Source organism: Egretta garzetta, unplaced genomic scaffold, assembly GCF_000687185.1.
Source record: "Egretta garzetta isolate BGI_Z169 unplaced genomic scaffold, ASM68718v1 scaffold220, whole genome shotgun sequence".
Taxonomy (NCBI): Eukaryota; Metazoa; Chordata; class Aves; order Pelecaniformes; family Ardeidae; genus Egretta; species Egretta garzetta.
The window spans coordinates 6,938,871-6,953,219 of record NW_009258414.1 but is presented as its reverse complement, the minus strand read 5'-3'; the positions used below and the strand labels follow the sequence as shown (position 1 = coordinate 6,953,219).

The 14,349-nt window shown below is 38.9% G+C and overlaps 1 protein-coding gene across 2 annotated transcripts in view; it reads right to left on the bottom strand.

Moving 5' to 3' along the window:
* RPS6KA6 (ribosomal protein S6 kinase A6) overlaps positions 1-5,274 on the bottom strand; it is a 30,137-nt gene extending 24,863 nt beyond the window's left edge. For both annotated transcript variants that reach the window (XM_035898350.1, XM_009643429.2), the window contains exons 1-2: positions 5,202-5,274; positions 1,679-1,795 (exon numbers count right to left, since the gene is read on the bottom strand). In XM_035898350.1, the coding sequence (XP_035754243.1) occupies positions 1,679-1,795; positions 5,202-5,246 (162 nt within the window). In that variant the 5' untranslated portion in view covers positions 5,247-5,274. The remainder of the gene's footprint in view (positions 1-1,678; positions 1,796-5,201) is intronic.
* Between the last annotated feature and the right edge of the window lie 9,075 nt (positions 5,275-14,349).

Below are 14,349 nucleotides of genomic sequence, written 5' to 3'. Positions count from 1 at the left end.
GACGTCCGTACCAGATGTGCTGAACCCTAGCATAGCTTAAGACATCTCAAGTCGGGAATAATAAAATGCGTGGAGCCTTTCAGTCTCTGAAGATGAGAAGCGTATGAGGGAGTCCACAACCAACATTATCTGATAAAGAAATGTTTCTTAAGCTGCAAAACACTGAGAAATATTTTAAAGTTTATTTTCTAAACTATCACTTATTCACAGGATGCCTTCCTAATGTCTCATTTTTTCCCCCCTCTCATATAACAACTCTACGTAGAGGTTTGTTCCTGCCACGAGATAGGCAAAACCAGCACAAGAGGAGGAAAATGGAAGCATACATAAAGCTGATGATCTATTTTTAATGTGTTGCAAAAGACCTAGTTTAAGAGTCTGGTTTTAAAAAATAAATTAGCTTCTTATACACCAGGATTAATATTTCAATTAATGTGTTTCAAACTAGTGACTGAGACATTTGATTTTTAATCTTATTTCTGCAATGTGACACCAAGCGACACAGTACAAAAAGAAATCATTTTAACAAAAAAACTGCCTTATTTCTCCTATAAGCTATTTGAAGAATTGTTCACTTAGTGTCTTTTACCTGCAGATCACTTGACAAATACAGCAAAATAAAAAACTGAAATACATTTCACAGGTTATTTACTTTATTGTTATATCGGTTCACATTCTAAACTACCACAATCGTTCCTTCTGTATCTACATCACTACAGATTTCATATATTGAGAAAAGTCAAACATTCACAGCATGTCAAGTACCATGACTAAAAGACAAATCACTGTCTCCTCCGTAAGTGTCTATCGATGTTTATTACACCGCTGGTGCCTCCCAAGCATCAACCTAAACTACAGAAGAAGTGAGGCAACCTATATGGAACAGAGATACTGTTCATTCCCATTCCTCACTAGATGCTGCAATAGTCTCCAGGCAGTTGAAAACACTATTATTTTATTTCAAACAGCTACGACATTAGGCAAACAGAGCTTGACAACACCAGAGCTGTTGCATAAAACCCACCCCTAACTCTGTAACCCAACTGGTAAAATCCCTTGCTGTTGGTGCCATTGCTCCCGTGAAGCCGCAGATGCCAGTCCAGATGAACAACAAACATGCCTCTCTGTTCAGTTAAAGCAAACCACAACTCCCCACGGCAGACCTCCCCAAATTTGCTACGGACCCACCCTTCTGCCTAGAGACCAAGGCTGTTGCCTCTGCATCCGGCATGATTTTGTGTCCTGCTATAAACAGTGCTCCCTTGGCACCAGAGCAAGACTGGGAAAAGATGAAGTTTGTTAGTAACTTCTCAAACATTCCCAGCAACTGCTATGCCACTGTCTTTCTTATGCAAAAAGTATACTTGAGCTAACCCTTCCCAGGCTGACTGTCTGGACAGCTCGATGGAGAAAGACATCACTTTTCCTCTAAAACATGTGAAGTCAGAAAGGCTATCATGGTAAAACCAAAACCAACCTCCTCCCCATCAACCGACTGCCAAACAGGATGGATAACTTCCTCTAAAACAGGGCAGTTTCCGCAAGGATACCTACCTGTACTCAGAATTTGTTAGGTTCATACCTAACCTTGTAGTATTATAGAAATAAGGGAAGTAAAACATTAGTGAGACAAAGCAGGTTCAAAGCAGACAGATGAGAACGAAGTTTATCATCTTACCTTTCCAAATGATCCCTGTCCAAGAACCTTAAGTAGTTCAAACTGTGCTGGATCTGCTTTCTCACATCCTTCTTTCACATGGTGTGTAATAGGAATTTCTTTCACGCTTCCTTCATCCTATTATTTCAAGGCAAACAAAAATACAACAATGAACAGGCCTGAATTAAGCAACTCTTGTTAGAAGTGCATGTAAATGCCTGCTCTTTTTCTCTTTGTTTTTTTTTTTAAATAAAATATTTGAAATTCTAATAAGGCATAAGAGAAAGCTGTTCAAGTGAAGAGTTTTCCCATCCATCCTTTCTTAAATAAATGCATCTAAAATTTCTAAATTGAAGTAAAATTCTCAAAGACTGCTCATTTCCTTTTGTCATAAATATTACAACTACAGCAAAGACCAATTTTCTTATATGAAAGGAATAAATACTCAGATTTTTAAACCAAGTCTAAGATGATCCTTCTGTGCTTCACCTCTGTTTTAGCAGCCTTCACTTTTCCCAGGGATTACTCTTCTCATCTTTCCCTTTCCCGAAATAGTCTTAATGAAAGCTAACTTGAATGTCATCATTTTAGGTAATTATTGCTTTTCACAGCAGCAAATAATAAATATGGTCAGCCAGTTGTAGCTAAAGGAACATCCATCGTTTGAAGAGCATAAATAAGGTATGAGTCAGCTTAAAAACTCTTGCATCCAATGACGGAACACAGTTCTGGGGTGCAGAGCTCATGGAAAGACTACCCTGTGCAGAGACCTCCTTCAGCAAGCGGCAGGTAATTCTGAGGTAGGTCCATGATTTAGGTGTTCTGTTGACTTTTTCCTGTCACTCAACTTTAGCAAAGCAGCTACAATTGTGAAAAGACAAACATTTGTGATGAAAACAAATCAGATGATGTATTGTAGCTTTTATGGTGCAAGAGAAGTTTCTGAGAGCCAAAACAAGCGCGGTGTCAAAATAAGCACCCTTGAAACTACAAACTACGTGCTAGGGCCTACAACAGCAACCTCAGCTTGCACATACAAAAGGAGCGGCACCCCTCAGCCCTATCAAGAATACCAATTAATTTCTTGCACACTGCAACTACAACCCAAGCACAACAGAAAAACCCATGTGATTCGCAGGACTTTGATGTCTTTAGGGTACCCAAATGATTAACTGTCCTCCTATCCTCTCTTTAGATCTTCACCTTGAAAGCTTCTCTTAGTAGAGACCAGAAAAACACCCAACCAACCTACAGTGCATTGCTGTCCCTCAAGGACAAGTACAAACACCACCAGAAAAAGACCCAACCACTTGACAGGTTCCTGAAACAGTTGGTTTTAGGAAAGAAGATCATTCTATAGTCAGGTTGACTACAGAAAGTCTTGCTGCCCAAGACCATGCATTACAAGTTATAATCAGTGTTATCAGACTTGATACAGAAGTATCTAGATGAAATTCTCCAGGTGTGGTTACACAGAAATTCAGGGCGGAAATCTGATCATCTAAATGTGTATGTGTTTAGAACCATAAAATCATAGAATCACAGAATCATTTGGTTGGAAAAGACCTTTAAAATCGAATCCAACTGTACCTGTCCACCCATGCAAAGATAGGTATTAACACAAGAGACTGCTGGATAACGAACTTAATTCTTGAATTCACACTCTAAGCTACTTTATTTCCCTCTTTGTTCGCAAAAACCTGCTGACATACACTGATGATACAGTGTATACATCCCAACTTCACTTCATCCATGCATCTTGTTGACTATGCATATCCGTATCCATAGGAAAGATGCACATATCTTTTCATTTTTATTTTTTTTTAAACACGTGTCTGGAACTTAAGGCACGTAAGAATACTAGCATTTCAAGTCATCTGACAACATATGAAAGCAGTGATTCCTCTAGTTATACACCAAGTTGTACGACAGACTTAGTGGCTGGTTCTTTCTGTGAAATATGTAAATACTCTATTTAGAAGCCTTTTTACTTGAACATCCTAATTTGTATTCATTAACACTGTGAACCTTTGCATGGGAAGAGATCTTGAAGAGTTCATCTGCTCTTCTGTTTATCACCCACCTTGAGTCATTAGCCCGTGACATCACATGTGGTTGCTGCGGAGACTGACAGAGTATTTTTAAATGCGAACCGAGCAGAAAAATGTTTTCCATGCAAATAAAGAATAACTTGATGTATGAAATGAGTTATTTTTATAGAGTGTTTTACCTTCACAAAAGATATCTGTATAATTTCACCTACTTAACTATCATTAAAGTACTAAAAAATGGCATGACTGAAGTATAAAAAGACCTCTGCATCATCAACAAGAAATGAGCAGGTTACAAGTTGAACGGATACATAATCCAGTTTCGTTTTCATTTCTAGTTTGGCCTCCATGAACAGCAGATTTGGTTATCTGATTTTGTGCTCTGCTGCCTGAGCAGCAAATCTTTTTCAGGGCTCAGGTGCTGGCTTCCACTGAGTTGCCTTGCAAGAGAGGTAACTATTCCCAGCAGGTTCAACAGAAGACAAAGCACTGAAAGAAATGCCGCAATCGGTTATGGCTCTGTGCCATCTTACTTCGTTTCAGCTTGACTGGTATGTAGCTCCAAGCACCTAACAAACAAGCTCAGCAACATCCTTCTGGTTCAAGTGCAGTGAAAGATTGAGACAACCCATGGCTCAACTTTCTTTGCTATTGTGTAAGATGACTACGACACTGCCGGTTTATTTACTTACTCCACACCAGGAAATGTCCACGCACCACATGTTTCTACCCCTAAGAGTTTATTCTCCAAATCACTTACTTAAAAAGTTCTTACTGCAACACAAAGCAGTGGTTACAGCTGGCAATAACATCTACTTGATGCTGGTCAAAAATATATGGATGTGCGTGTTGAAAAACGATGGCCAATTTTTCCATGCAGTGTCAGGCATTTCATCACACGGAGAATTAACCTGAAGTTTAGTCCAAGATTTAGCCAGCATACAGAACACTGACCTTCAGCGTCTCCTACATCTGCATATCACCAAGGCACGGGACAAAAGTTATGTTCAACAGGGTTTATCTGGTATATTTCTATATAAAAGTCAAATTAACATAGTAGTGTAAAAATTAATTCTGTTCTAAAATAGCAGGAATTAAGTACCTTTTAGATGAACATACAGCAACTACATTAAAAAATACGAGATGACACTGTAATATAAGCCACATTAAGCACATGGTATATAAAAGGTTCAGGGCTGGACTGAGCATTTTCTGAGGTTGAGTGATCTGTAAATGCTCTCTCCAGCACACAGAATCTGGTTTCCATAAGACACCCCTCATGCAACAAACTTTCCCAAACAAGGCACTTACAGCCCCTACCCAGGTACTAATTTTCAAAATCATCTTTGAGACTTAGAGCCTCTTCAGATCTGGCCAAATAAAATGATAGGTTCAAAAGTTATTAAAGAGCAGGGAATGCATAAATTTTGCTTCAAAGGGAAGTCATGCTAATGAGCATCTAAATTGAACATCTATCAAACAAACATACTTACGTGGTAGGAATATGGTTCACCTTCTTCCATAGGCTCATCTGCCATTTTAAGGCCATTTAGCTGGAGAGGGCAAGGAAGGGGAATGCAGAAGGAGAAAAAAAAAACAAAAACAAAAAAACAAACACACCATTAAGACCTAGCAATTTCAAATAAGCAGAGTTCATAATTTAACCAATTTACATTTCAGAGCACACAAATGAAAAGCCATGTTCTTGTTGCTCTAATTTACAGCTGTAGTTTCAAACAAATACTACTGCTTAGGAGTTATATTTAGCATCTCCCTTACGTATCACGTAGCTTATCCCCTTGTAAATGCCATTCCATAGTTATTTAATTGGAATTGATTTCAAATTCCTTCTTTAAAAGCTACAAATACCATCCATACACGATCACATTAACGCAAAATTCTTCTATTATACACAAAATTTATGTTGCAGATGCTCCTCAGAAACTTAAAATCTACTGCTGAAAATTAATTTGCAGTTAAAGGAGAAAAGATTCAAAAGTAATTTCAAGTCTTTTTGGGGCAAGAGGGAGAAGTGCAAGACCAGGTAGCATGAAGAATACGTACCACAAAATTCTTGTGCACAAAACTAATTACCTATTTCCTTAAAAAAATTAGATTCCTCTAAAAATTTGCTTGCATCAGAAGTTATTTAAACATCTAGCAAATAGATGACTCAAACTTCATTGAAGTACTTCAGACACTAGATCTCTGTGTTAAAATATTTGTGGATTGATTTCAAAAGCAACACCTTTAAGAGGCAAAACCATGACATGCAACTGGACAGAAGCAAATAAATGACATGGTCTTAAGCGAGCACAATATTTGCTAGCATTTGTCTGTCCCCCTTCACACACTTCAAACACAGACTGTATCAAGCCCATAGTCACAGTAAAAAAAAAAGTTACATTTATAAAGTTATTTGGTTTAAGCTCTCCTTAAGCACAAGCAATTCAATGCTTTTTAACAACTGAAACGAAAAAAACATACAGAAATACAAAGGCCATGCTCTGTTTCAACATGTAAAGCATTAATTAAAAATGGGAAATACCTGACAAAATGGGTGAAGCCCATTATGGATTTTGCTAGATAATTGCTAATTTATTTATATGTTAATTGTTCAGCATCACTACCTCCATGTGGCATAGATCTCACACAACAAAATACTAACTAGAAATAACATAAGGAAGCTCAGACTTCTTTTTTCCAGAAAACACATGTTGAAACAATTCAATTCTTCAACCAGGTAAGGGCATTTTTTTTTTTCTTGTACTTCTGAATTGGTCTAACATACGTGCCTAAGGTATGACAGCACGCTAGGATTATTGGTATGTGAACTGGTAAAAACGCAGGCGTACAAAGAATCTCGAAATGCCATCCGGACCATGCCCCTCTTTAAAAACAACCCAGCAAACTCGACAAACGGGTCAGGCTGAAGGGCCGGGTTTAGCCCACCACGATTGCGTCATCTAAGCAAACTCAACCACTTCCACTGCTGCTTCCAGGACTCTTGATTGCAAGTAGAGTGTTTAAGAGCTATGTCCTAAATTAATGATTTTGATAAAATTAATTCTCAAATTTTTGTATCAAGATAGCATCACTTATTTTTGGACTATTCTCACCGGAAAAAAAAATGTCAAGGAAAGTAGCAAAAGGCTTTGGACACTTTCACTCTTCTCCGTTTATTTCTATTTATTTTAACCACTGTTTACACACATACATTTACTAAAAACCATCAGTTTAACCCAGTACTGGCATATTCAACACATGTTCATCATTCATACATACCACGCGTTGCCACCCTAACTTCTCAAGGCCAAAAATCACCAACCTATTACCCTGGATTCAGAAACCATTGCTACTAATTTGCCACATAACTTCTTTCTTTTGTGCATAACTATTCTTTCCAACTGAGATACTGGGAAGGACAGGACACCCGCTATACTTGTTGATGTATCCAATTAATTCATACTGTAAGAAATAATGCCAAAGTTCAGACCAGATGTGAACTCCAACCTCATTTCAGACTATTCACTGCCACGTGATTTCTTTTCACAATATCACCAGATAACATTCAAGCGTGAATTCATGCGAGGCCCGCTGACGTTGTCCAAAAATCTTAATTGGACCTAATAAGAAAATGGGTTTCTACTCCAGGTGCTCAGAAATACAATATAATTCCTCAGTCGTGGACTTGAACTGGAATTTAGCGTGCAATTCACCTTTTCCTTCTTTAAATATGGTCAATGTTTTCCAAGGTTTTTTACTTAACTGTAAGCTCTGGAAGCAGTACCACTAGCCAGAAGAACTGCAGATACACTGAGAACAGTAGCTCAACTCCAGGCAATCAGATACAGAAAGCTGGAATGGGGTTTTGAACCAAAAATCAGCACGTTATTTGATCAACGTGGTTCCTGAGAATGCCATGTAGGCATACTTTCAGCTTTCTGGCAAATTGAATATAGCAAGTTATTGGATTTTTATGGCAGGTAATCAAATGTCATCTTAATTAACAATTTCCTATCGTACACGTTTCCCCTTCACTGTTGCTCATGGGTTTTTTCCTGTCCAGTCTCTCTAACTACAAAGACTGGGATGCTTGCCAATTTTTAGTCCAAAGAATTTTATGTTCAAGTGCACGAATCTACTCTTACTGCCTGATACACACAACTACACTTTCACCTTATTTGTTTGTAAACACTGGTCACTATCCATGAAAAAAAAACAAAAAACAAAAAACAAAGGACCAACAAACCTGCTGGATCACAACCCAAAGCCTAGGAGTTTTAAAGGACTAGTGGTTTGCTTGTTATTCAGTTAAAAAAAAAAAAAAAATCAGTGACAAAAATCAAATCGTTACTGTTCTATCCGGTTACTTATATTGGCCAAGTTTCAGTAACTAGAAGTTCCCACTGTCTCTCATACTAGGCAAAAAAGAAAAATGACAATTAATACTCAGTTCTCACCTTTATGGAAACCAAACACAAAATTCTGCTTCCATAGCTAACTGGGACCTCCTTTTAGTGATTTAATCATTACTATTTATGCACAAACATATATAGAACAGAACTATTTTAACCTCTAAGTCATTACCTAGGAAAACAAATTTAATTTATTACTGAGAATTAGAAAGCACACATCTGTGTAAGGGAACAGGTGAAAAGAAGCGAGTGCCATTATTCTGAAGGAGATTCTTTCATCCTTGAATCATTTTTCTGTTCAGTACTGCTAAACGCCCACAATTAACCTAATGCTTTAAATACTAACCTTCACTAAGACACAAACTAAACTCAGACACGTAGGCAAACAGCGTCAAAGTTTTCCAAATTAAAAAAAAAATAAAAAATTAAAGTTAGAGAAAGTATTCTGCATTGTTGATCAGTATAAAAATAATCAAAACCGCTACATAAAAAGAGATGAGAACAAAGTTCAGGCCGGACAACTTGGCAGGTAAGGAACTTACTTTTCCAGAGGCGCAGGCTGAGAGACTCAATCCTCCGATGCCAAACTGCCTCGGAGGTAACGCAGCACAACCTGCCTTCTGATTTAAAGAGCTGCAATGGATCCCATGACTAGCTGCGACTATACCCTATTGCCTTGGGACAATATCCAAAAGGCTTTTATGGGCTGGTAAACAGCTTAACTAGTATTGCACATGTTTTTCCTTTGATAATTACAGCAGAACAGAGGAATCCCAGAATTACCAAGATTAGAACCATCTTCCTCCCCTCCGCCCCTCATCAAGGATGTTTTAACAGTTTACACGGTAAATGCATTATGGCTATTTTGGCCAAAAGCAGCTAGACAAATGGTCAGCAAAAATGCCTAACTACAAGGAAAACCAGCAGAAGATGTAAAGCTGGTTCATTCTGCCCTGGTTTTACACGTCTTCATTTAAACATTTAAACAGAATTAAAAATAGTATAGAAACAACACAGAACTGGGAATTTCATAGTCATAATATTATTAGAAGTAGAAAGCGTTATTCTTCACCACTCACGTGTAATCTAGTCTGGCTTCAAGCAGGTAGAATTCTAGGTAAGGATCAACAAAAGCTTCTCCATCCTCTACGTTTCCTCCTTCACTGCGCTCAATCGGCTAAGTTACTGCAGCTACGGTCACCAGAGCGATACCACTCAATTCTCCAAATGAACACAAGACAAACCAGTTTGCTTCCCCACATACAAAAGTAGTACTTCAAATACTTATTTCAAAACATTAGAATGGAAGCTTACATTAGAAACCCCAATTATTTTGAAAACACTTAGGAAAAAAAAATGCTTTGAGAAAAATCCTGTTAAGATGACCACACTTGTTCCTCATTTATTTTGAATTACATCTGCAGAGAGTTTGTGTCATTAATTTAATTAGCAACACACTGGACTACTGAACCTTATTTCCTGAGATAAATTTTAGAAATTCAGGGGTTCTGTGCACAGCCAAACGCGGGAAGGGTTTTATAATTTAAAAAAAAAAAAAAAAAAAATCTCTGAAAGTCACTGTGAAAAAAACTGAAGCTTAAAGGCACTTGTTCTTCCTATAAAACTTCCACAACTTTCCTCCATGCAACTTTTTTTTTTTTTTAAAGGTAGATATTGTTACTGCATGCAGGTGTCCAAGCTGGATTCGGTGCTCTTTAGCGCCTGGGCTCGCATGGCTTTGGGAAGGAACAGTTTCCCCCGGAGGAGCAGCCAACCCCAACGAGGCGGAAGACGAAGTGGTGTTATTAGGGCTACCCGAGACAGAGTTACACCAACAAAAGCCGAGTCCCACCCTACCACGACGTGACCAGAGGAAGGATGTCCTGACGATGGCAGTGCCCGCATGAGATTCCGCAGGTCTACGCTGAATTTTCTGCCCATCTGCCCACCGCACAAACCCCATGCTACCCTCAGCCCCTCTCACAAAAGGAAGAGGCCAGGTAACTCACCCACACCCTCTTTAAACACACCAAGTAAAAGAGGAAGATAAAGCCATCTACCTTAAAAAAAAAAAAAAAAAAAAAACAACCCAAAACCAACTTAAACCCATAATCAATTACTAGAGGAAGTTACGAAGTTCTTTTCCTGTGGCAAATAAATCATACGTTCAGATGGGATAACAACCTTCAGTGACACATAATTACTAATTTTAAGAGAACATTTTGATCCTTTCCATTATCAGAGATCAGGGGAGCATTAAGTGTATCTCAGGCTAGCTATAGCCATGAGACAACACAAACCTAACCATAAGCACAGGGATGGCTGAACTGGTAAAGGACTTGAGATGTTTTCACTCCTGCCTGTCTGGGAGAAGACTGTAACTCCATGATTGAAGAGCACAAAGCAGCCCCTCTGGAAAATTGTGTCTAATGGCAGGTAAAAGAATACTGGAAAAGGGATTTCAAATTGATGAAAACAACACATTTCAAATTTTATTCTTCACGTAGTAAAGAAGTATATCTATGTATAATATTAAAGTTCTATATATTAGGAGTTAACAAAGCATACCGTCCTTCTGATTTAGGGTCACTGAAGTCTCTCTCCAAAGCTCCCCTGTGGGAACGGAGCTGAGCCGTCTCGCACAGAGCCCCTGCTCCTTTTAGAGTCTCAGAATACCATAGCAGATTTCCAAAATGATCTTCAGAAGCGGTATACCAAAACAGAATTATTATTATATTGCAGCACTTTTCAATGCATAAAGACACTCATTGTTTTCCATGTAAGAGTGTTAATGTGCTTATTTTTTTACTTTTTTTTTTTTTTAACTTTTTTTTTTTTAAGGCAGTTTGTTCTCCTAAGTCTTTATAAAAACTGTACATTGTTGCAATGGCTGAGGGCACTTCGTTCTACATGCGATGCTATTACTTTTTTTTTTTTCTTAGCGTACCACCACCTAATTGCGGAGATTTTCAGAGATGCACAAAACTAGGTAGCTGAGTCATCCCCGTCACCGCCAGTAATTACTCACAAAGGAGTTATGCAACTCCTAACACTGACAAAATTCAGTGGCCTTTGACAGACCAGGCTCAGAGCACGCTGAAGAGGATGGGCTAAAAACATTGGCTAAACCCAAAGATGTCTTTATTTAAGTTGGCACGGGCAACAGATCATCTACAGCAGCGAAGCTCAACTCGTGAGCGTGCCTTTTGGAAGGCAGCAACTTTCAACGCAGCCTGGTTTTCTCACGGAATACTTTTAATTTCCAGGCACTTTGTTATTCCAGCCTTGTCTTCCTTGTCACTATCAGCCAATTAAGCAACTGGTTACTGAAGTGTTTATTTCAAAAATAAATATTTGAGTATGAGGTGGCATTTATGCAATTCACAATATCCACCTATTGCCAACAGCAGGCACTTCAGTCAATTACCCTCCTCCTTTAAATGCAAGGCTACTTCTATCAAATAGGCAGAAAATTCCAAAATTACTCTAATACGCCCAATTCCGGGTATTTTTGCACTCCATTCAGCTCGGTCAATAAAACGTTAACATTTACATTCCTGTTTATTTGCAGACTGCAATCATATTTTAATAATCTACAAGAGTTTATTATAATCAACACCCTCACACCTATTTTTATTACCATGAAAATACTCGTTAGTCCTCTACTTAGGAGGAAAGAGGTTCACTCAATATCTGAAACTTAAACTGCATGACACCGACCCTTCCTACCTGGGCTAAAGGAATTCCCACAGTCACAAAACTGCTTCACAAGCGACACCGTCACAGGAATATGAGGACAGGAACAGCACACTGTACAGGCCAAAAGGTAATCCTCGGCTTCAAAGGCCACCAACGTGAAAAAGAATTCAATCCTAAATTTCTTCCAAAAGTTCATGTTGTTTTTATGCCTTGAAGCATGAAAATTTGTTTCCTACCTTCAAGATCGCATTCTTCCCTTGCCAACTGTTTTTACTTCATCGAGCCAACACGAGCGCTGCTTCACTGGAAATGCACTTATTGCTAACGACATAACCCTAAATTTAGTCAACAAGCAGATTCCTCAGAGAAAACTGTTTCTGGGATTTTTTCCTCCTATGCCACAACCGACGGACAACAGCACGAGTAAACGCAAGTAAGTTAGTTTTCAAAATATAGGGCTACTTCACAGTAACACTGTTGATTATCGTTCCAGCGAGGCCAAGGTCAGCGAGATCTATCCGCTTGCCAACGTAAGGTTGTAGTGAGCACTGTAGACCATAGTTAATTCTATAAAATTTAAGTGAAGAATCCAAACCAAACTCCATTTTAACACACAATAAACCTTTATTAAATCCCCAAACGACATGAATGTAGAATTCCAACAAGTGAAAAAGTACCACACATCCCCGAGATGCACTTAATATGAAGTGTTGCGACAATAACAAGTAGTTGTTAATGTAATTTGGGAACTTCATACGCAACTGGAAGAAACTGGTTATGGTACAAATGAAGCCTCAAACGCTGCTAGCCAAATGTAACACGGACGTAACAAACACGACGTCTCATTTTAATCAGAGTTTTATACAGACCCTGTTAAGTAAGTAGTTCATGTATGGGCTTGAGGAAAATACAATTGAACGAATGACTGCTGCAAACAGTTGCCTTCAGATGTGATGAAGACAGAGGTGTTGCAGCTGGACATCCGTCGCCTCTGCTCTGCTGGCTCGATGAGCGTGACTTCAGAACCAGGCTCACATCTCTCTAGCAGCCCTGGCCCAGCCAAGGATTTGAAGGCAACTTAAACGTCACCACCACCAGCAGAACAGCCCGTCGGAGCTTGGCTGTGCTGGAGCTAGGGCTGGTTCTCCAGGCTCCTGCTAACTGCCAATACAACATTTATAGTGAAATCTGTGCACAAAAGCAGCCCTGAACACAATACTCTGCAAGGAGCATCAGCCTCAGTAGAGGACTATTTGTCCAGCCAAAAAATACTGAGAGATGCACAATAACCACAAGTGTTTATATTTCAACTGCAATATTCTAACGCTGATGTATCGCAATATTCTTAAAGAACAGATCAACGGGGCCAAGAAAGTTCTCAGCCCTTCAATAAGCTTCATGCCTCAACTACAGCATACTATTTTTACAAACCATAAGATTAACAAATAAGTCTTAATACTTCTGCTGACTTTTTAATCCTTACCGGTAGCTTCACTAAGGTAATTAGGATTTCTTTAATATTAAGGTACAGCGACTGCCTCAAGTCTTATTAGATCATTAGGATGTTTTAAAGTGTTAAAGTCTAACAGCCATAGTGTAGAAGTGCACGTCCAGTAATTACAGCACTTGAAGTGGCACTCTGTAGACACAGCTTACAGAAAATAAAAAAAAAAACAAACCCACAAACCCAAGAAACATAAAACCTCATGGCTTTATTCCTACTGCGAATTACTGCTTTTTTCTCTTTACAATTTTTTTTTTTTAATCAGAGAATAAAATTTCACCAAGATCCTTCAAAGAATATCCTTTCACTTTTCCCAAAACCTTAACCTACACCTGTTTTGCACACTTTGTACTTAGAGATGAATTTGCTACAGACATTTTTACTTACGATAAGAAAAGCCTACTGCATCACGGAAAGCAAGTCTGACCAGTTTTGAAAAGCTTTATTCAGATAACATCTTTTGTGTGCCTAATACACCTAGGTGTAATCTTTTATTTGTCATCCCTGATGGTACTTGATATGTAATCCTACGCTTCTGATTTGAAAGTGCAGAAGTTTTAATACTCCGGCGTCACATTCTGCTGAGGTACACACGTTATTACAGCATAACCAGTTTTACCATTTATTTTCTTTTAAATGGCATTTGCTGCTGGCTTACGGATGCGCCTAGAGTGCTAAGCAATAGCTTGAAGACGCTCTCGAAATCGTTCCTCATTCTTTGTAACGTTTAAGCACCCAAACCTCAGCCACTCACTCCTGGTTCTTTCTGCGAGTTGTGTGTACGGTCGCTATTGGAGAGCTAACTGACCAAAAGGCGAAGGGACCTCTCCTCGCGACAACCTACCTGGACGCGCATCCAGATTAGCACAACCAAATTTTCAGAAGTTAAAGCAACTTTCCACGGGAGCTACGGCCACAAGACTGAGAGAGTTTACAGAAAACCTCCAGAGCCGCCCGGGAACCGGTAGCTGTGACATGAACGCTGCTAGGGCACAAAGCGCACCGGCCTTTAGCGCTCCT